This window comes from Ambystoma mexicanum, chromosome 8, assembly GCF_040938575.1.
Source record: "Ambystoma mexicanum isolate Mex_15411 chromosome 8, UKY_AmexF1_1, whole genome shotgun sequence".
NCBI classification, from domain to species: Eukaryota; Metazoa; Chordata; class Amphibia; order Caudata; family Ambystomatidae; genus Ambystoma; species Ambystoma mexicanum.
Genome location: NC_090929.1, coordinates 1,221,088,658 through 1,221,109,093, shown reverse-complemented (window position 1 = coordinate 1,221,109,093; position 20,436 = coordinate 1,221,088,658). Strand labels below are relative to the sequence as shown.

At 44.4% G+C, this 20,436-nt stretch overlaps 1 protein-coding gene across 3 annotated transcripts in view; it reads right to left on the bottom strand.

The window, feature by feature from the left end:
* The window catches only part of PANK1 (pantothenate kinase 1), a 589,765-nt gene that overhangs the window by 229,368 nt on the left and 339,961 nt on the right, over positions 1-20,436 (bottom strand). For all 3 annotated transcript variants that reach the window (XM_069611321.1, XM_069611322.1, XM_069611323.1), the window contains one exon: positions 19,064-19,240. In XM_069611321.1, the coding sequence (XP_069467422.1) occupies positions 19,064-19,240 (177 nt within the window). The remainder of the gene's footprint in view (positions 1-19,063; positions 19,241-20,436) is intronic.

The window sequence follows — 20,436 nt, the reverse complement described above, 5'->3', positions numbered from 1 at the left end:
CCTTTATAGAGTTGAATACTAACCCAGAGTCTCACAAGTGGAGCATGTAATTTAGAATGTGTGAGGGAGTACATTCTATGGGGTTTATTTGATTTGACTGGCACCAAATAACATATCTCCTCCCCTTGTCGAAATAACAGTGTCTAAAGTTTGGTTTTTGTGCCTCCTTAAGTATATCCATACACCGCTGTCATAGATTAAGGTGTCTGAATTTTATGGACTTCAGGAGCCATGCTGCCAAGTTCAATGAATGTGGTTGTGGGTGTACTGTTGTTCCCCCCCCATGTCAGGTTAACAGATTGGTTAGGCACAGGAGCTTGATGGGATCGCGCATTGCCAGTTTGCGCAGATGTGGATACTACCGTTGTCTCGCCCTCACGGGAGCGACTAGGATGAGCATCATCAGTTCTCTGTGCATCTTGTTCACTATTCTGCTCATTAATGGAGTTGGGGGGGGGAAAAGCGTAAGCAAATTTCCCTGACCAGTTCATCCATAGGGCATTCCCCCTTGGAGTCTGGGAGGTGGAACCTGGACACGAAGTCTGGGCATTGCTTGTTTTAACCTCTAGCGAACACGTCTAGTGCGGGGAAACCCCACTAAGAGAAGATGTGGTCTAGGACGCTTGAGCCAAATGCCACTCGTGTTCCTCTGGTAGGGGATCTATGCTCAGAGAGTCTGCTAGAGTGTTGAGTACCCCTGGAACGTGTTGGGAGCATAGGGATATTCCCCGAGTGCCCATTTCTATATTTTTTGCGCCAACTTGGACAGACTTGGAGAGTGTGTGCCCCTCTGTTTGTTGATGTAGAACATTGCAGTTGTGATGTCTGTTAGACTCCGAACCAACTGGTTCATCAGTTGTGCTTCGAATGCTTGAAGTGCTTCGAATACTGCCAGCAGGTTGATCTGGTTCTGTGCCGTGAGGAGAGTCCACAGACCATATGCTGTGTGGTAAAAGTAGTGAGCCCCTCACCCGGAGAGTGATGCGTCTGTTGTGACAATCGCTTGTGCTTCCGGATCGTAGAAGGGTTTCCCCTTTAACAGATTCTTTCTCGACCACCAGCGTAGGTTTTGAAGTAGTGTTGGTGAAATTACCACTAGATCGTCCCACTGACGGCTTGCCTGAGATCACTGTTTCGCCAACCTCTCCTGCATTGGTCGCATGTGCAGACGTGCGTGTGGGACTAGGTATATGCAAGATGCCATCATGCCTAACAAACGCATTGCTTACACTTATCTGGAGGCTGGCTTGATAGTGGGGTATTTGCCAAGGCATGTTCTGCACTCTTTCCATGGATGGAAAGGCTAAACCTGTTATTGTATCTAATACAGCTCCTAGGAACTGTTTTGTTGTGTTTGGTACAAGACTTGACTTTTTCTCGTTTATTGAGAAGCCCAACTGAAAGAGCAGATTTATGGTTCTTTGTGTGTTTTGTCTGCAAAGATGGGGTGTTTCTCCTATGATCAGCCAGTTGTCCAGGTAGGGGTACACTGGGTTTGCTTCCCTGTGCAGGTGTACCACCACCAGCAGTACTTTGGTGAATACCCTTGGAGCTGAAGCTATTCCGAAGGGTAGCACCTTGAATTGGCAGTGCTGGTTTGCTACTTTGAAATATGAAAATGGGCATCTTTCATATCCAATGTTGCCATGTAATCCCCCCATTTTAGCAGGGGAATTACCTCTTGTAGCGTTATGATGTGGAACTTTTGTGGCTTTACATAAGTGTTTGCAGGGCATAAGTCTAATACTGGGCGCATGGTTAGATTTTTTTTGGCACAAGGAAGTATGTTGAGTAAATTCCCTTGTTTACCTCGTTGGACGGCACAATCTCGATGGTGTCCTTGAGGAGCAGCGCGTTGACTTCTACCAGGATGAGTTGTTCTTCCTTTGATGGCTTCATTTGGCGCGGCAGGGGGGAGGGGGTTCGATGATCTTTCCAGGAGCTCCACATAATCTCACGCTACTGTAGATAACACCCACTTGTCCGTGGTTATTCCCTCCCATGCATGGGTGAACTGTAAAATCCGTCCCCCTACTGGGAAGGCATGGGAGGGGACATGTTGCGGGTTGTCATTGTTTGCGAGCCATTCCTCCACCTCTAGATGTGGAGGATCTCCTCCGGCCGCAGGATCTGCGCTGACCTCTTGGATAACACTGACGCTTGACCCTGGTTGTTCCTTGATGAATTTTGATTTTGTCCGTATCTGGAGCCTCTTTGGGAATTTTGGCCACGAAAACGGCGTCAATTGTTCCCTGCCATTTGGCCAGGTTGTTTATTAGTCAGTTGCCCAAAGGAGGGTATCACATTCCTCTTTGGATGATTTCAGAGCATCCTCCACGGCTTTGCCGAATAGTACAGTTGGTTCCACTGGCATGTTTAGTAACATTGCCTGGGTCTCAAGCTTGAATCCAGATTGGGGGGAGCCAAGCGTAGCCCTGGACAATGGTTCCTTCTGCAATAATACAGCCCGCATTATCTGCAGCATCAAGGTTGTTCTTGAGAATGCAGCTGGCAGTGGCTTTGCCTTCTGCTGCTACTAGGGCAAGTTTAGACTTTAAAGGCTCTGGGGCAGAGTCAATGAAGGCCGTGATCTCGTCCCATTTATGGCAGTCATAGCTCGCCAACAGTGTGGAATTGTTGGCGATCCTAATTTGAAACTCTGCCGAAGTTGCCACTTTCCTCCCCATAGTATAGAGCTTCTTGCTCTCCTTGTCTGGGTTAGCCTCTAAAGAGGCTAGTGGTGTACCCGCCCTCTTTCAAGTAGTTGTGACAACTAGCGAATCCGGCTTAAGCTCTCTCCTGATATATAAAGGATCAGACAGCACCGGGCGGAACAGATTTTCTATCCACAGGTTTACTGCCCTTGTTTATTTGGGTGTCTCCAGTGAAGGTTGGACTCTTCTCTGGACAGACTAAGATGGGTATGAACTGGGTGGCAGCTTTTTTGTCTCCCAGGATATCTTCGACAACATATTGGTCTTGCTGAGTCTCCTAAGTTTGAATACCGAAGTGCTCAGATGCTTTGATCATTAAGTCATTGAATAATGGCTGATTATCTACTGCAGAATCAGGCCCTGGGGAATCCTGTTGGATTGGAGAAGATATAGTATACACCTCTGCCTCATCATCATTACCATCATAGTATTGGTATTCCTCCTGATCCCCTTCAGTGTCTGTATGGATGTCATAAAGGTCAGCAGAAGTGCAATACCTATTTGCTGGTGGCTGGGATGAAGACAGTGACTGAGAAGTAGAAGACATGGGCTGAGAGCTTGAAGCCTGACCAGTGGGAGGTGTGATCTGAATGTGTTCTATTGCATGAAGGTTTTTTTTCAAAGAAATGTTCAAAAAAGGTCATTCTGGACATCACCCTATCTATGTCCTCTGCTCTCCATAAGGCTGAGCTGGGGATGACCCCAGGGTAAGGTATGGCATGGATTTGGGGTGTTGGTGTGGATAGGCCTTTATTATTTAAGGCCTCACTTAAGGGACCCTCATTATCTTCTTGTGGGACAGTTAAAGTTCCTTTAGAAGGGGTAGACTTATCCCTATGAGACTTGTCTTTGACTTTAGGAGACTTGTCTCTATGTCAGAACTCTTAGAAGAAGACTTTTTGGCATTTGAAAGGGCTTCCACCTTGTCGGTCGACGTTCGGCCAAAGGAGTTTTATGGGCGGTTTCCTTTGTTTTACAGTGCCTGTCATGGGGTGACCAGGATTTTCGAGACGCCGAATCTGGCCATTTGTTCGGCAGTGCTGACGTATCGCCGCAGGGTATGTGCTAGGTGTGGGAAGAGGAAGTGCTCTTGCCACCGGTGTCGTCCCCACAACAGAGCTGCCAGCCTGTCTTCTAGGGTCGGGGGCTTCCACTTGGGAGCTTGGATGTTGTTCCCCGTCACCCGAAAAGACGGTGATGCTGCAGTCACTGGAGGCTCCCACACGTCCGCGGTGGCCTCGGCCTGCCTGCATGGCGCGATGGGCCAAGCACTTGGTTCTGCCATCTTTAAGTGTCTTAGGTTTAAAGAGCTTGCGAGCACGACAGTGCACTTTGTCGTGGGCGCGGTTCAGACACAGGTTGCACACTGTTTGTCGATCCACGGAAATGTTCTATTACATGTAGGGCAGAATTTAAAGGGTTTCTTATCCATGTCTGGGAAGGGTATCCGGTGATGAAGGGAAAAGGTGGGAAAATGCATTGTTAATGACCGCCCCCACTCTCCCTACTGTATGGGCCTAGGCCTGGTGGGCCTTCCAAGGCCGAAAGGGTCAGTCGAAACTCGACTCAATCCAATGGTGTTGTCTTATCTTGTCTTTTCCACCGAGTCGAAGAACGATGTCTGAAGGAAAAGGACAGAAAGAGTAACTATAATTAAACTTTTCATAAGTAAATGGCGTCAGCCGAAATAGAACTCTGCGAGAAGCGACCGCTCACAATGGCGTAAAAAAATAATCTGAGGGACTTTGATGCGTGAAGGACCATGCGTGAGTGGACGTCACACTAGGGACAGTATTACTGGCACACCCTGTCGATGTCCCTTTTCGAGTTTCGAAAACAACAACTGTAATAATCTGCAGCTTCCACTAGATGTCGGCCTATGCATAGCATGTGATCCAAGCAGATTCCACAAGCCTCAGAAAAATAGATATGATAAAAATGCTCTGAAACAGTTTGCCCAGCCCTTCCCCACAGGTGGTGTGTATATATAATACAATCATAATCTTAGAGCAAAGTGAGTTCTGGAGGCTAACTAAAGCGTGTGGTACTGCAGTAGATCTGTCGATGCACTGTCTGGATGAAACTATTGATCATTCTTTTGCATAAACATTTAGTTAGACTTGTGTATTCATTATTTAAGTGGAAAGAAAGTAAGACTAAGCACAGTACATGTCATAAAGTAAATGTCATAGCAGGCAGAGACCTTTTCAAACTATGTGTAATATGGTTTGCTGACATCTCACTTTCAGGCTAACTGGTACAAAACCGCTCATGCGTTGAGCACTAGTTGCACAGGTAATGCAACCAGCAGGTCATAGAACTAGATTTGCCATGTGATCATGCACATTTTCAAAAGCGTTCACTCATCAATGTGATGCATCTTTCCCCACAAAAAAAAAATCTAGTTGACACTGAGATTTAGATACACTAACCTAAACTGTACAATAAACAATGCAGTGTTTTGCAGAAGCCAATATTGTAGTTATGCAACAACTTAAATTGTTAGGAAAAAATTGAATGACTGTTTTTAATCAAGTTACACATGCTGGTCTTTGCCAAAGAAGATATAGTTTGCTTAATATCAACCAGATTACGTCTGAAAAAGAAATCTCTCTCTCTCTCTCTCTCTCTCTCTCTCTCTCTCTCTCTCTCTCTCTCTCTCTCTCTCTCTCTCTCTCTCTCTCTCTCTCTCTCTCTCTCTCTCTCTCTCTCTCTCTCTCTCTCTCTCTCTCTCTCTCTCTCTCTCTCTCTCTCTCTCTCTCTCTCTCTCTCTCTCTCTCTCTCTCTCTCTCTCTTCTCTCTCTCTCTCTCTCTCTCTCTCTCTCTCTCTCTCTCTCTCTCTCTCTCTCTCTCTCTCTCTCTCTCTCTCTCTCTCTCTCTCTCTCTCTCTCTCTCTCTCTCTCTCTCTCTCTCTCTCTCTCTCTCTCTCTCTCTCTCATATTCAGGGTGAGCAGTGGTAACTTGAATAGCTAACTTTTGCTACACAAGTGCCAATTTAATTAGAAAACCTTCAGAATTGCATAGCAAAGTGCAACACTGCTTATGTTATGCCTTGTAGAGTTAGGGATAGGTAGGATTTCCCCAAACCCCCCATTTCTTTTAGTAAAGTCTTTAACCAGCACCAAAAATGCCACTGTGTCCAAATGTTGCTCTTGATCACTTACAGTGCCTTTGAATCTAACATTCTGGAATGTGTCTAGAATACCATTACTTATTTTTCATGCTGGGTTCCACTCATGCCCTATGCTTTTAAAAGTTTGGACACATTGCGCACTGCAAAACATTTGCTTGAAATGTAACTTCTCGGCGAGGGAAACTGCCTCCCAGTGTTCGAGCATGTGTCTGTTTTTAATTTCCAATCATGGCCCTTTAGATACAAGGTCCCTGCATGACTGAATTCCTGGCATACTTTTTCCCCAAAACCAATGGAGTTTAAAGTGGGAGAATTCCTTGCCCTTTTTTAATTCCCCCCATCATGTAAAAGTGAAATAGACCTCTGAGTGCATGTTCTTTTGTTTCCCCATTTGTCTTGCGGCCACCATATGATTAAAAGGCCTCTTGGACTTCTAAATCCTATGGAACTAGCATCTTAGCACAATATTGTGTTAGTCCAAATAAAAGGTCTCAAAACGTGGGATTTGTTTGATTTTACAACTGGACCAACATGGCGACAAACCCCCTCGCGCACATAATTAACTCAAAACATTACAGAATAAGAATGATCAATGACATTTCTTCCATTAAGGGCGTAGGCCTTTTTACCACTCTTCTTAGGCTTAACACCGCCAGAAACCCTGTATACATCATCCATTTCAGCATGTTCCTTTCCATCACTGGGAGAATCATCCACATGGTCGTTCTCAATTTCACAACGCTTGTACCTTCTGAAGTTAGACATTCCTTGTCACAACTAAGTCTGGAGTTGTTGCAGTCACCATTGGTACAGTGATGTAGGTAAACATCAATGGCGATGAATCAAACATGGAGTTAGTTTACTTGCTGCTTCCGTCCAAACACAGTGTTTCAGATCTGAAATGCAGATATCGCTTACATTTCTTCATGTTGGGAATACTTTCCCTTTTATTACAGTATGTTTGTTCTTGTCGTTTCTATAAGCATGGAAGTTGTTTGAGAGGTCTTCTTCCTAGTATCAGCTCTGCAGGCATGCTGCCGTAGTGCTGGGGGTTGGGCGGATTCCGTATTCCACTAAGCATAGCACACACAAAGCTAGTTTCAATTACATGGTGCTTGACTCGCAGTGTTGAATGACTGATACTATGCATGAACCTTTCCACCAGTCTATTTGGTAGAGGAATTATCTTTGTTTGTTGTGATCCCATATATCTCACGTATCTTGCAAATTCGTGACCACTGAAAGGTGGACCATTCTCAGATTTGAGGAAGATGGGTAAACCCCAAAAAGATAATGCATCATCAAAAAATGGGAGTACTGCTGATGGTCCTGTTGAAGAGGAAACTAGGACTACAGAAAATTCATCCATCAGCTCTAGGAGATATTGCCCATCTTTCAATGGACCAAAGAAATCGATGGCTACTTCACTGCACAGAGTATCAGGTAATTCTGACAGAATCTATGTGATAACTGAACCGGCCATAATTCTACCGAGGAAAATGCAGACGACCATTACGGCAGCAGTTAACATCCATTTGATATGGAGCTTGAGGATTTGTGTCCTCCCCAGCGATCTGGTTTCTGTGTCAGTTACTAGGACCCAGGCCTACCACAACTTCCTCGTGGTCGCGCCACCGCAGGAAACTGGTGCTGCCCAGTCTCAGCCTCTCCCTCCGAGACTGGCTTCCCAGTGGAAATGGACGCCAACGTTCGGCTAGCGTTCTGCTAGATTCCCACACAACCGCTGGCTCTGTGGTCGAACCTGGATCCGCCTCTCCAAGACGTCCTTTCCGCAGAAGTTCATCTCTGCGTGGGGCTCACTCTCCTCCCTGCATAGATTTCGCTTTGTTCCCAGTTCCTCCTGTGCTTATGTATGTCATGACAGACAAAGGGGGTGTGTTCTTCCTTGGCTGTGATGGTCAGATAAACCCCAGCATTACATGAAGCTAACAGGGTGGAACGAGGATTTCTGGGAGTAATAGTTCAAAAGTCATTCTCTTCAAGTCCCATCTAGGTGGACACAGTAGTCCGGTCCAGAAAGTCCTTCTCTGACTGGGAGTCCTTGCTTCTGAGAGGGGAAGAGACGTATTGACCAGATTCGTCACAGGCGGAATTTTGCATTTAGGGCTGCCATAAATGGTGTCTAATGCCTGATGAGCCGCAACTATTTCCAAATAGATAATTGTGAAAATGTTCACATGCCCATACAAAGCCGAACCCTTCTTTCTGTGGTTGGGGGTATGCTCTTTCTGCATCCGAGAAACTTCTGCTGGCAAATGCAATCAGATATCTGGATGATTCAAAACCTGGTTATGTTGAGCAAGAATAGCCCCAAGACCAACACGACTCATCAACAATCCATTCTGTGCACAGTGATGGGTTGAAATATGACATGGTTAGCTAAAACAGTGCCATGTTGCATTTGTTTGGATACTTGGTTGCACGTTCTCAACCAATTGAATGGCACACCTTGTTTAGTCAATTCTCTCAACGGAGAACTAGTGGTGGCAAAGTCTGCAATGTATCTGCGGGAGTCGCTAGCCATTCACAAGCAGCAGCAAACATCACTGGCATCTGATGGAGAAGGGATATCTGAAGTGAGGAACCTGATGACATCCTCACTTCTTTAACCCCTGGACCCTCCTCTCAGGTGGCCAGGGAAAGGCCATTGCTTTTGGATCTCGACCCTGGGGGTGGATATGCAAGGGAGGATCACCTGGGTGGAGGGATCATCCTTAGGTGAGACATGGTATCCTACATTCCCATTTCAGAATGAACCTTCTATCCCTCACACCAGTCAGCCCTTTCCCTTTTCTTCCCTCCAAAATGTCCCCCAAAAACACCACCTCAACACTTGGATGAGGAAGAGGCCAACTAGGAGGACACATCCTCATTTGGGTGAGCTAGACACATCAGTCAAGTACCAAGACACAGAAGAATAAAAGTTATGCATACTTACTTTAATTCATATATCCCCAAACACCACTCTGGTACCGAGACGAAAAAGAGGGCTATGGGTTGTACCGATGGAACAGCCAGGCATATCGAGCTAATGAGTTTCATTATGGTCAAGTAATTGAACTGGATGACACACCTGTGGCCACTTTACAATTCCAATAAGTATATAAAGCCTCGTGAATCAGTGAAAAGTACTGATGAGAGCTTCAAAGTGTCCCAAGAAAAGGTATTTTTTGAAAAGCTGGAAGATTTGAACTCTTGGGGAACTGAACCCCTGATAGTTTGTGAACTGTGCTGAACTTGGGGAGGGGAAGCAGATTACAAGCCAAGAGCTGGAAGAAGTTCAGAACTTTATTTTGGACACTATTTCTACAGATGCCGACATCCCTACACATGGTATACAGTTAGTTATGAGGGCAAGAATAGGATTTGGACACACTGTTTTTGGATTTGGACATTCTGTCACAGACTATCCTTCATTTTTTCAGGTAGGGAAATCCCACCTTAGCATTGGGCAAGTTAGGCCTTTCTCCATCCTGCATTTCAAGTTAAATAAATTGAGTACAAATTTGAAACTGGTGTCCGTCTACTTCATGATGCCATCACAGTGATGGCTTTCACCTTTTCTGTATCTGGCTGCATTCGAATACAGGAAAGTATGTGTCCAATGAATTTCAATTGTACTTTGTGAAATTTACACTTGTCAGCAGTAAGTGTTAACCTGAGCTCCAGTGAGTGCTATACACATACCTCTCTGAGAACATGGTCACGACGCTCAATAGTATCCCACCAAAATGTCATCAATGCAATTAAAACTGTTGGTGATAAATGTTTGATCACTTGTCTGATGTTACCCTGCAAGATTTATGCAGCTGACGATAAGCCGTTTGTATCTGTGTAACCCCTGATGCGTAGAACATTTTGTAATGTGGCGTGATTGTGGCTCTAATTCCATCTTGTGTTGCTCTTGGTTTATACCCAACTTAGAAAATATTGGGCACCACTGAGGAGGCGGATCATATGATCCATGTGTATTCCCGGATGAGTCTAACTTTCAATTGCAGAAGTGAATGTTGTTTTTCGAATCTTTCTTTGGTGGAACTGCAACTTTATGGGAGATGCATGAGTGCGCCTGGTGGCAGGTTCAATAATGTCATTTTCGATCAGGGATGCCATCTCTTTCTTTATTTGACGTTGGAGATTTATTGGAACACGTCAATGTTGAGCAATTGGATGTACCAATTCATCACTGTGGAGTATGGCTGGATTTCCTTTCAATTATCCGATTTGTTGAAATGACAGTGTGCTCATGCCTCACAGAGAAAGGTCATTGCTGCTACATCCATGGCAATTGCTGTGGAACAACCTAGAAGACTGCTCCCAATCACTTCCCCCTTGTAGCACATGCATTTCAGTTGATACTATTTTTCCTTTACACTTGAGTTGTGTCACAAACTTGCCATGATTGACGACAGGATCTTTAGCCGCCCATGGAAAGATTCTCAATACAGGCTGTGACAATGCTGGCCTCATGTTCATTATTTAGCGTTACAAAATGCACAGGACTTTGAGCATTGCTCCAGTATCCTCCATAAACGGAGCCAAGTAATCATCTACCATGTTTTCAAGATGATCTTCTGTGTTTCGGATGTTTTCCTCTTGATCACTCATTTTCAGACTGGGATGAAAATTGTTTTGCCATCATGTATGTTGCGTCTAGTGTCACTGAAAGTTCTATCAGCACGCTTGGGCGGGGCTGAATTGCACGCTCTGGCCAAATTATTTTCTTTATTGCAGTTACTGAACCTTTGTCCCATAGATGGACATTACCTTTGTGATGAAGTGATTGTCCACATCTGTAACATTCCCCTACAGAGATGGTTTTGTTGATCAGTGCAAACGTTTGTTTTTCCATTCTCCTCTTTTTTCCTTAAAATTAGTTTTTTGACACACTAGTTCAGGTTTCTGCATCGTCCTGCCCCTTAAGATGCTGGACTCTCAGCTCTTGCTTCAGGTATGTCCAAGGTGAGAATTGTGACCAGAGGAAGAGGTTTCTTCAATAATCTTTCACGAAAGGACGATAAGCAGACACTTCTGATATGTAATCGTATTGCTTCTTCATTAGTTAATGTCACAGTGTGCGACAAATTTTTGCAGTCTCGTGATAAACAGGTTCATTGATTCCCCTGGTAGCTGTCACGCAGAGTTAAAAGTGTGTTGTTCGTGAACTATGTTTCTTTGAGAGTCAAATTATTCACTAAGGCAGTCCTGCAGCCAATGCAGAGTCAGATCTTTGGCTTCATTACCAATCAAATCAAGGAGTACACTTGTGCATATTTATCCAGATAATTTTCATTTTGTGCCTCAAGGTAATGCTCAAATCATCTAATCCACTTTTACCATTTAGGCTCAAGGGCTTTGGGATCAGACAAGTCATAAAGAAGTGGGAGAAAAAAGAAAGCATCTGTCATGATAATCCTTGAATGTAACTTGATGATAAATATATGCTTGCAGTGGAAGTTGTCTGTGTTCTTCAATTTAAATTTCAGATAGGTTCTTATATATGTACCATTACCAATGGCCACATCAAGAGGGCCACCTTGTGAGGATCCTAATGTGTTTCTCTGAAAATTTAGCATACAGGTTGTTATGCAGCCAAATTGCATGTAATTATGCGTTGAAAAGGTACATCTTTGCTTTCTTATCAATTTTCTATTATCCGTAGGGAGAGTGAGGCGAAGGCACAATTACCATACTGTGCACCAGACGGGAAGTCACTTAGTGGTGGAGAGAGTGATTAGGGTAAGAGCAATTCACGTTGATGGATCGGAATATGCTGCTGAGCAAAGAGGGCGACTTCTGAATGTATACTTCAATGCATCCCCATCCTCTTCGCCAGTTATCATGGCCTTGAACAGGAGGACACAAAATTAAATAAAGAAGCTGGGCGACTATTGCAGGTAAATCTCCTTTATTACCCCCCTTTTTGAAATCTCTGTAGCTATGTCCCTCTGTCTTTAACTCCCCCTTCCTGTCATTTGCTCCACCTTCTCAGGAGAGCCAATTACTGGAAGAGAGCAATGATACGTATTCAGAAGGGAGATGTTAACCCTTTATAATCTGACATGACAAAGTGCAGTGCTGAGCATGATGCAGTACTTAAGGTTTGAGCCTGGACAGCAGTTTGTGAACATGAGGCATCCGAATGCAAGGATCCAGAGACTGCTGCAATAGCTCTAAGTGCACTGGTTGCTTAAGTCACATTAGATCCACATGCACCTGGCCTTGAGGACCTTCAAAGACAGACTCCCATGCAGACTTGTCAACAACCACGCCCTAGGTCTCACACACCAATAGACATGTCAAAGTCTGAGGTGGACAATGATCTTCTGAAGGCTGAGCACTGGAGCCAGTCGCACAATTGAAACCATGGGTCCTTTGCCACCAAGTCTTTCTCCATTGACAACAAAGAATTACCCATTTTTCCAACTGGCCTAGGGCTCTAGGAAAGTTTTAGGCAATATGCACGGCGAAGAATTGCAATCTAGCAAGGATGTGGAAGAACTGGCCTTTCTGATTTGTATTACTTAATACAATGATGCGGGAAACGCCATCTCAAAGTGTGGTGGACTATAAAAAGCACAAAAAAACGAACTCTCCCTATAGCCAAGGGAATGATCCCTACCTAACCAAACTAACTAATGGGGCTGGTCTGTTGTCAAAAGTCCAAATCAAACGTCTACAGTCCAAAACCTACTTCAATCTGACTCTACCACTAGAATCAATAATGAAATACTGCCAGAATATCACTCTTGTAGCACCTTCCCTTTGGACGGGTTTTCTGGCTTAGTTTCAGGGTTAGTCCAAATGCAACCAGTTCTGGAAATTCAAACAACTCAGTAGCGTATTTCAAACCGGGTTCCAAATTCTCCTTCATGAACTTTTGCAGCTTGTGGTGCATATTTATAGGCCGGATATCCCAGAGTTTGGGAGACCTATCAATGTCCTCAACGTCCTTCTTACAGCCTTTCTGCAGATAGTCTCAAATACTTCTTCCTTTACATTTTAGACCTTGACTGTCCATTCGACTCTCTATTGGGGCTCGGTATGTCCTCCTTAGAGCTACAGCACCACCATTCCTGTGGCTTCTCCTCTGGTTTCCCTGTTTTGTTTTCTATGCCTGGTACTTGAACTTAATTCTCAATTTCTTTTAGTAATAGATTCCAATGTTAATAAACAATTATGCTTGGCAACTTTGTTGGTGCTTCACAATGCTTGTGCTTTCTCCATGACCCACAGTCAACATGGCCATTCATTTTATGTACTGCATACACTCCCTGTGGCCTCACCTTATCCACCTTAGTACCTTCACTTGATGTGGGTGGACTCACGTGGTGGGCCATCGGGATGGATTTGCTTCCTCTCGTCTCCGCTTTCTCAGCTCCAGCATGGAGTTGCTCTCATTGCATCGTACTGTTGATGTGCTCGGCATATGTCTGCTGATGGGAGGTTTAATTCCTCCAACTACTTCGGTTTCGGCGTTGTTGATTGGGCAATGGGCTCACTGTGGCTTTCCCGTGGTCACGCCACTGTCCTGAAAGCGGTTTCCCCACCGCTCTCTGCGCAGGAGCTTCAGCATCCTTCTCTAGCACTCTCCCTCATGGCTTGCCGTGGACTCTGCAGCTCCCCTCTGCTCCAGCTCTCCAAGATGCGACTACGTCAGATGACCACCCCTGCGTATGGCTCTCTCTCGCTCAGTTCATCCCGGTTACATACTTCGTTCAAAGGGGCATTTCATTTTCCTTCCAATATCGTATTCGCTCCAGCATTACCTGCAGCCAATAGAGAGGAAGGCACACTACTTGTTACTACAGGTACTCCCATATAAGCATATTGTGTCATTTGCATTAGGAGTTCAATGTGGGAATGAGAGTCCTTGTGATCTAGAGGGGAGTCACTCCCAGTGAGGTCCCACTTGCCCAGGTTCCCATGGAGGGAGGCCCTTGGTGCACAGGCTCACCTCCCTAGCCTAACAGCGGGAGTCCCTGTTTGACAGCTGCTGTGAAAGTCAAGTCACGGCAGTGCAGAGGTAGCATTTACATCTACACCTCTGTTCCAAATTCTATATGATTATGATAAACTGTCCACCTGGTGACAGGGTAATCTTAAACCTCACATGCCCATGTGGTCTGGTGGTGATGGGTTCAACATAATGATTAAAATCCAAATTGTTTTGTTATGAAAGAAATGATAGGCACTACATGCACCCAAAAACAGAACCATCAAACAGTTACAGCCAAATTGATGAGTGGCATTGCTTCACACAGTGTTCATTGACCCACATAAATGACTACCTGGCCCATAGGGGATAACGTCATTTCCCGATTTAACAATTCTGGTCCACCCACTTGTTCCATATATTAGTGAATTTATGTGGGTATCCGCAGGCTTTATACATCTCATCCTCCAATGGCATGCAGTTATCTAGATCCCGTTGCAAACTTGTAGATCTTAGGCGATTCCCTCGCCTCCATTTCTTACAGCATGGCAGTGTTACATTTGGGTACGATCATAGCATTTCATACAACGCTTTTCTCAAATAGGGAATAGGCTGTCTCTCCCCATATGCCCAACAGCGCACGTTTTGGATCATTTGGGGTGGGTAAAACCAGTGTTTGAGATACCTGCCTCTGGATCGCAAGCCAGAACCTGCGAAGAGTTGAGGTTCTCTGCTTGGCAACATATAAACAGCAGTCCCCATGTCTAATACACCCTATGGAGGATTTTAAGCTGAACCAGTCGGAATCGGGTGGGGAGATCTACCTCTTCGGGCATCACCAGAACTTTCCAGCAAGCTTCTGCTTCAATAGGAACACAGTCTGACACCCATTTTTGTTCTAGCCTCGTCAAGGGGCGGTGGCTAAAATTTAAGAAAACTTGGCACAAGACAGAGATTGCTTTTTTGTGAATCAATTTCCCATTGAAGGTGGCCTCTAGAAGATTGTGATCTGGGCAAACGTAGGTTTTCCCAAGTTGTGTTTGCATAGCTTGTTTAATTTTGGATATATCTAAACTGGTCTATACGTGACAGCTCGACACTTTTCTTCCACAAATGTGCTTAGTCATCCCTAAATTATCACGTCTGCCACCAGACGTATGTTCTTAGTTAAGGCATGCATTCACAATTTCCAGTTTTTGGAGTTCAGGTAGGCAACATACCAGAGAGAGGCTCTGATAGTGATTTTGCCCGCCCATCCCACAGCTCCTGTGGCCGCCCTGTTTACCCCGACAACCTGTTGCGAGGTCAGTGACGTGTGTGATATTTGTGTTACTGTACAGCATCTGAAGGGGGTCAGTTAGTGACAACCAGTCTATGTCGATACAAATGTGGGGTGTGAGGGATTACCATGCACCCATTCATTGGCGATAGCCAGTTGGAATGCCTAATAACACTTGGGAGATGCAGGACTACCATGCCACCTTCGCATACCGAGCTCTAAGGAGTGTGCAATGATAACCTGGGCTGCAACCCTCGCCAAAGCAACTAACTGAGTCAGTGCATGCTCAGTTTTACAGTGCCCCCCCCCCTTCAGTGATAGACACTCGCCCAACCATAACCAGCAGTTACGGAGTCTCAAATGGGAGTGATCTTTGAGCTGACTCTGTTGAGGCCCTCCGAACTGCATCGCTCGAACACCACACTCAAACTGCTGCTCCAACCACTGCTCTAAACCAACTACTCGATGGCTGATCGCCGCTTGGATCTACATGACTCGCAGCACTCAAACACAAGTAGAGGAAGTGTAGCTCGATGCTTTTGAGCCACCCAAGAAAAGTGAGAAAGTATAATTGACTGCCAACTGCCCCTCACATGTCCATCTGTGGGTCCTAGAGACTGGTTAGGTTGCTTCACTTTGGATCCCTTGTCTCGCACATGAATATCCTTTTTGAACATTGCCTTTCTCCTCCCTTGCGACTATACAGAGTGTGCGCATCTATTACATTCGGTGTTTTTATGCCTTTCTATTCAGGGGTAGGTTTTTGATAGTGGTTTTAATAGTTGTACAGTGGTGTGTTTAATGAAAGTATATTCATTTTTCTAGAACCTCGGTTGGACATTTTTATTTTGCATTGTTGCACTTTGCTGTTTGACTTGCTACTGGGATACAATCACATTCCTCTCGTGAGTACAAGCCTTCCCCTCAGCCCATGTTACTAAAAAAGGCGAAGGAGTTAGCTCTCTTAACTGTGCCAGTTTCACCTTTATGGTTGACATCACTCTTGTTTTGTAGACGTGTGAGGGCCGAGTATGCAGTTCCGCCATAAAAGACTGTGTACTCCTGCAGTGCAGGAGTAATTTCATCACAGACACCTCAGCAATCCTTGCAGTCCCAGGATTGGAATTTGTCTTACCTACATGGTTCTCCTTTCACCTTATCTCTCCCAGAACACTGTACTGATTTTTAGGCTCTTTAATGGTCTTCAAACCACTAGGCTTATGTAGGCAAGCCAAAAGCATACGCTCTTTGCCTTGCACTCTTCTTGTAAACGAGAGATTTGGCACAGCAGGCATGAATGTTCCACACAAGTATATAAGTAATAAATACAGAACTCATGGGAATCTTGCAGACCTATATTTTCTCATAAACACTTGCTGAAAGTCTTATAAAGGAACATAATCCCTTCTGTCCAGAATTGATAAGAACTGCGGCTACCTGCTCAGATGAAATTAAATCTGCTGTCGGTAACTGTGACACACAATGCCTTGAAAACAGCCAATGTTTTTCCAAAATACAAACTTTCCCACAATTGAAGACAGCTAAACAGTGACTCTTTCCAGGGGAGTCTCTCCAAGAGGGTGCAAAAATAATTAGAGTCAAACTGTGGTTTTGAAATATAGGTACTCTGCTCGGATTAGTTAAAAGTGGGTAGGCGGTGCACGCATGCTTAACGAGGCATGCACCATTTTAAGTAGGCTATTTTTAAACACTAGGAAACATTTTTTTTCTATGCTAAATGACCATTTAAAGTTCAGAGATTGCAAGCCTAAGAGGTGGTCAAAAGTATGGGGATCTGTAAAAGGCACCATATTCAATATATGTGATCATTTATTTTAGGTTGTAGTACAGTGCTACACAGCAAAGTTATCGAGGTGAAAGCCAAGGTAGGGTGAATAGCAGGATGATGGAGAACAGCATGGTGAAGCAAACGATGTTATTGTTATCTAGGCAGGTATAGGACTAGACATTTGCCAAGAGTGTGTCACTACAGCTGACAGAAAGATAGAACTTTTCTTTGTAAAGAAATTGAACACAAAATGAAAGCATCTGCAGTGTTTAAGTAGTGGATATACTGCACATGTTCTCCATGCAAAACATGGTTTGGAAAGTGCACTGCTTATCATAGGCTTCCTATTTTTCCTAGTTTCCGATCAACTAGGACAATGAGAAGATTGCTATCTGAGGAAGGGATGGGGGTAGGCAGAGGAGACTAGTGGGAAAGAGCCCCATGCTACTGCCAGACACAGGTTCCACACGACAAACTGGTTAAAAACTACTGGTTGGCTAACGGACATCTGATCAACCAACAATCTCTCCAAAGTCTCCCTGTAAGTAAAAGGTCCCAGACTTTGGAATTTCCCAAACCCTCAACAAAGTGCCAATTTGTGAACCGTTGAAAACAGCATTTCTGTATGGCATTTGACTACAACCATCTCTACACAGTGAACAGCAACTGAAGGATATCAGATATGTTGTTGGTTTTTTCATTTTCGGTAGAGCTCTTCCTGTATCCTACGGTTATTCTTCATGTAGCTCCCATCACTGTAAAGTGACTGCAGGATGAAGTGCAGCAATAAAAAAAACATTTCTAAAAGAGGGTTGTCAAGTTTAGAGACAATGAAGAAGCTCTAAAAGCATGTATTCGTTCGTATGTGCTGCTACCCAGCACAGACAACTGTCGGCATTAGAATACCCGGCAGGCACACTAAAATAAAAAAAATTTAAAAATGCTATTTTTTCGTGACTTGTAATTAATGATTGACCTCTTGCTTCAGGGAAGGAGCTGTAGCTGTATCATGCACTGCTTCTGACAATTGCACAAACATTTCCCTGGAAAGCTGTGGTCTTGTCCTATAAGGTGTATGGTTGCCTGTGCACGAGTTCTATGCCATAGAGGAGATTTATTTAGGCCCCATGTTGAGTTAACAGTGTCTGAAAACGTCGAGAAGCACTTGCTAATGTTAGAAACATTAACCATGGCACTTAAAAGCTACTTCTGACATTGTAGAGTAATAATGGTTTTAATTATTTCTTGTGGGCCTGGAGCTGGTAAGTCTGAAGTTTGAAGCGGCGAAGTGTGTGTTACTTTTATTTCAGGTTGTGTCAGATGGTAATGGGCCAAACTGGATTTTAGTTTTGTGCGACACTTCCCACGATTAATCGAGTCCTTTGGGATTCTACTGTCATTGCATTTTAAAACATTTTTTTAAAAAAGCTGCTGCCACAGAATTAATGTGTTTGAGGTTATACGATGACCAATCATTCAATGAATGAAACAAGATATTGTTCAGGGGCATTTATACACTTTGACCTGAGCTGCTTATCCATATCTTAAATGTAAAAGTATTTTGAAAATAATATAGTTTGTCAAAATTGATTAAGTGCAATTCCTATTGATTGCTCCCACTGAGGCAGAAAAAAGCATTTACTTGAAAGGATTGGACGAATAAAGCTAATGCAAACGTTTTCGTAGTTTGCAAATAGGTTTCAAAAAGGTTAAATATACACCCGTCTTAAGACAACACAATTTTCCAGTCAATATTTCTCCTTTTAAGAATTTATAAACATCATTGTGGTGTCCCGCTCTTGGGGCCCCGGAGCAGAACACAGCTGATACCGGGATCACCCGGCGGGGGACACGGGCTGCGATCACGCAGCGGATCTCCTAATATGGGTCACCCTGTTGATGTCAGGCCCACCCGACGTGACACCAATGCAACACGCCCCAGGCAAAGGGGTGACACACCAAAATCATGTAGATGGTAAAACCTCTTTAGTTCTCCCATAGAATCCACCAGCTGCAGGAATTCAAACTGTTCTTACTTGCCTCACTCAAGTGGACAGACATACCTTGGGGGAATCTGACATTTATCGTCTTGCCAGATTAACTAGTAAGAAGTTCAACGTTGTATAATATTCAAAGTATTAGCGCTTACATAAACCAAATAAATAAGTGGAGAATGTTTTATGAATCTTACCTGGATGCAACAGCAGATCCCTGAAGTCCGAACCGCTCATAATCGCCTCCATAGATATCTTTCACCAACTTATCAACATTAGTACTGTCTCCTTCTGCTGCCATTGTGAGCGCTTCCTCAAAGGTCTCACAACCAGTCAGCAAGCAGCACAGACCCAGGAATGTTCCACCACCAAGACTAGAAGAGAAGGAAGGGACAGTACATTCAAAGCAGTGCAAGAGCAATATGTTAACCGATATTCTACAAACTAGTGCACCGGGATTTTTTTTGCATAAGAAACAGACAATGCCATCTGGTCACTACATAGTTTGCTTATGTACGTGTTTCGGGTTGAAACAGCACGCATTTGCAATAAATATAATAAAATGCAATGTACAGCAGCAACCTTGAATGGAGCCATTTAAAGTGCGACGAGCACGCTGCGGGCAATCTCCACAGTAACGCTGAAGATGAGCTGCCTGGATAAACCAAACCTTGGCCATAATCATTTCCTTAACAGCTGTGTGCTGCACCCAAGTGAAAATAAAATACCCATCCCTAAACCCAACCCACTGGAGTGCAGAAAGGTCCAGGGGTCATTAATGTTTGAAGGGGGAAAAATCCCTGACGGTAACTTCCAGCCTCCTCCCCTCCGATTTCTTTCTATTGCTCAACAACCCTAATCAATCTGACTCAATACCTTGAAAGAGTTGTCCCTACTAAGGCGAATAGCTTTACTCAATAGATTTGCATAAAGGGGTGCAGGGGGATAACTAATGAGGGATTTTGAGAACGTAATGTGAGCCATCCGTCCTGTTGTGTGGTATAGCATTTGAGCGGATTGTCTCAGATGTAGACGCTTCAGACCATGAAGGGGAGAATTTTGGGGTGGATGGGTGGTGAAAGCCCATATCCGACGTCTGTCACGGTCTGTTTTACCCGAGGATCACCTTGTCTATCAGCCGAAAAAGTAACTTGAGCAGACCGCAATGCACATTTATCCCACTTGACTGTTTGCTGGAAAGCCATCGGCATATGTTAATCCAGACCCCCATGCCAACTATGCATTCTCTGAATTGGGATTCTTTAAAAGATCTGACGTCTCATTAAAAGATCTGAAGGAGTACTAACCAGCAGTAACCAATGCAGTTGCTGCCCTGTGTTTTAAGCTGTGAGTTAATTACTTTGAAACCAGAGGCAACTGCTCATCAGCATCCCATTTGCAGTGCAGTCAGGTGGGCATGCAAACCTGCTCAACAGCGCTGGCCAACATTTGGAGCAGGTCCCAGAGTATTGCCCGCAGGTCTTTCTGGGACTGACTTTATAGAGAAGCACAATTTTTACAATAAAGTGGTTTCGCAATAAATTGCTCAAGGCCGAAAATCACGGGGTTG